Raw genomic sequence first — 2,033 nt, 5'->3', positions numbered from 1 at the left:
TGATATGTTGCAGCATCACAGTCAGACTGAGTTGCTCCTGCACTGGAGAGGCACAGATGTGCGGGACACTTCCATGTGCACTGTGGACATGGGGAAGCGCTCACCATCCTCTTCCTGTGGGACGTAGCGGCAGTGGAGTAGCACCTCTCGCACCTCTTGGCGAAAGTTGGAGTTGAGGAATCCATAGATGATGGGGTTGATGCAGGTGGAGGACATGGCCAGCAGATGGCAGAGGGAGAACAGGAGGTTGTGGTGGCAGATAGGCAGAGCTTCCAGGTTCCAGTCTGCCAGCACGTTGAAGATGGTGAGAGGAAGCCAGCAAAGAGCAAACGCTGTTATGAGAGCGACCAGCATGATGTTGATTCGACGGCTGTGGGTCATGTGTTGGCTCTCTGGGGTCCTGGCACGATCCAGCATGTCTTTGCGGTGGCGAAGGCGCACAAAAACCCTGACATAACAGAGCAGCACCAGCAACAGTGGGCCACAGTACTGGAACAGCAGGAGCCAGGTGGTATAAGCGATCCTGTGCTCTGCAGAGGGCCAGTGCTCCACACAAGCTTCCATGTGTGGGGAGGTGGGTACATAAGAAAAGAGGGAGCGGTACATATTTAGAGGCGTGGTTGAGTTTTTGTATGTGTTGGAGGCATACTGGGGAGGCGATGTATTGAGATAAGCATGCGGCGACATCTGATGGAGCGGCAGGATTAAATTTTTATATGGCTCATTCGTGAGCAGCTGAAAGGCCAAGAAGGGTGTGGAGGTGAAGCTGGCAAGAATCCAAATAAGAATGACCACCACGTAGGCCTGAGGAATGCTTGGTTTCCATCCAGAGGGGTTGATGATGAGCTGATGTCGCTCTAAAGCGATGAACACCAACGACAGCACGGAAACAGTCACAGAAACGCACTGAATGAATGGCACGAGTCGGCACAGCAGCGACCCAAACACCCAGTGGTCCATGAGTGTATAAATGACAGTGAAGGGGAGGCAGAAGACACACATCAGAATATCAGAGAATGACAGGTTGCAGATGAAAATGCTGGTGACATTCACTTTCTCTCTGCGATGGGCAATGATACAGATGAGCCCAACGTTCCCCACTAGGCCCAGCACCATCGTAATGCTGTACCACACTACTAGACACATTGTGAGGACAGGGGACATGTAGCACTGCTCATCATGCTCGAGAACGGAAAGGTCCGAGATAAGCTGGGTCCTGTTCTCAGGCCAGTCCTGAAGAGACTCATTACTGGCACTTTCCTTCTCCCACAGCAGAGAAAGCGGGGAGGTGGAGCTGTTGAGGTGCAGAGGTGATGCTGATAAGGAAGACAGGCTTGCGTTTCCACCAAGGGACATCTCGCTGAGACCTGCGTGTCACTGCCTCTCTGGATCTAACCGTCCATGTCAGTCCTTGGAAAGCACACATCTGAGACATAGAAAGCACAGAAGACATTACAAACCTCTGAATATCAGCATGTTAGAAAATCAATCTGTGGAGAGAATCCATCTGAGATTGTGGTTGATTGGAAAAAATAGCTTTAAAGCATGCCAGCATTGAAATAAACCTCATCAAGAAAGTTATGACTGATGACCATCATGAAATGGGCATTCATGGTTCCCAGAGGATGTATCCTGCGACAATCAAAAAGTTGACATTCATGGTTTTTGTTGAGATCTGTTTACTTATTATTTGCATTTCTGATGGGGTGTTTTTACTTAACTGAAGTATCCAATGCATCCTTGATTGCAAATTTTATATAATAAAATAATTTAATCACTGAGTGGGCTGTGCGACTCTTCACACTGGTGTTGCATATAATGTTAATGCATGTGGTCCCCAAAGCTTCCGAATCTCAAAACTATGAGTTTCAGGCACCCGTGACACAAAATTTTGATAAAAAGTATTGTTGATAAGCCAAATTAGCAATACTACAACAAAGTTCTTAACGTTTTCTCTTTAAAAAAATATTCATAACTACAATTTTTTATTTCATGCAACAATAATAGCAAATATTTATTTTCAATCTTTTTTC

At 46.8% G+C, this 2,033-nt stretch overlaps 2 protein-coding genes across 2 annotated transcripts in view; both read right to left on the bottom strand.

Annotated features, from left to right (window-relative positions):
- Positions 1 to 1,356, bottom strand: LOC119418104 (neuropeptide Y receptor type 4-2-like). The gene has a single exon (XM_037685360.1). It carries the CDS (start codon positions 1,354 to 1,356, stop codon positions 22 to 24), a length of 1,335 nt encoding a protein of 444 aa, XP_037541288.1. The 3' UTR covers positions 1 to 21.
- A 48-nt stretch (positions 1,357 to 1,404) lies between these two features.
- LOC119426980 (sphingomyelin synthase-related protein 1-like) overlaps positions 1,405 to 2,033 on the bottom strand; it is a 12,423-nt gene continuing 11,794 nt past the window's right edge. The window contains exon 5 of the mRNA XM_037694587.1: positions 1,405 to 1,426. Within this exon, the coding sequence (XP_037550515.1) occupies positions 1,405 to 1,426 (22 nt within the window). The remainder of the gene's footprint in view (positions 1,427 to 2,033) is intronic.

Source organism: Nematolebias whitei, chromosome 1 (genome assembly GCF_014905685.2).
Source record: "Nematolebias whitei isolate Nwh7 chromosome 1, NemWhi1, whole genome shotgun sequence".
Classification (NCBI taxonomy): Eukaryota; Metazoa; Chordata; class Actinopteri; order Cyprinodontiformes; family Rivulidae; genus Nematolebias; species Nematolebias whitei.
The sequence above is the reverse complement of the archived record's forward strand: the minus strand, read 5'-3'. Positions and strand labels throughout refer to the sequence as shown.

Bases quoted from the DNA above. Each gene is read 5' to 3' on its own strand.
- LOC119418104 (XM_037685360.1), bottom strand. From the start codon at position 1,356: ATGTCCCTTGGTGGAAACGCAAGCCTGTCTTCCTTATCAGCATCACCT.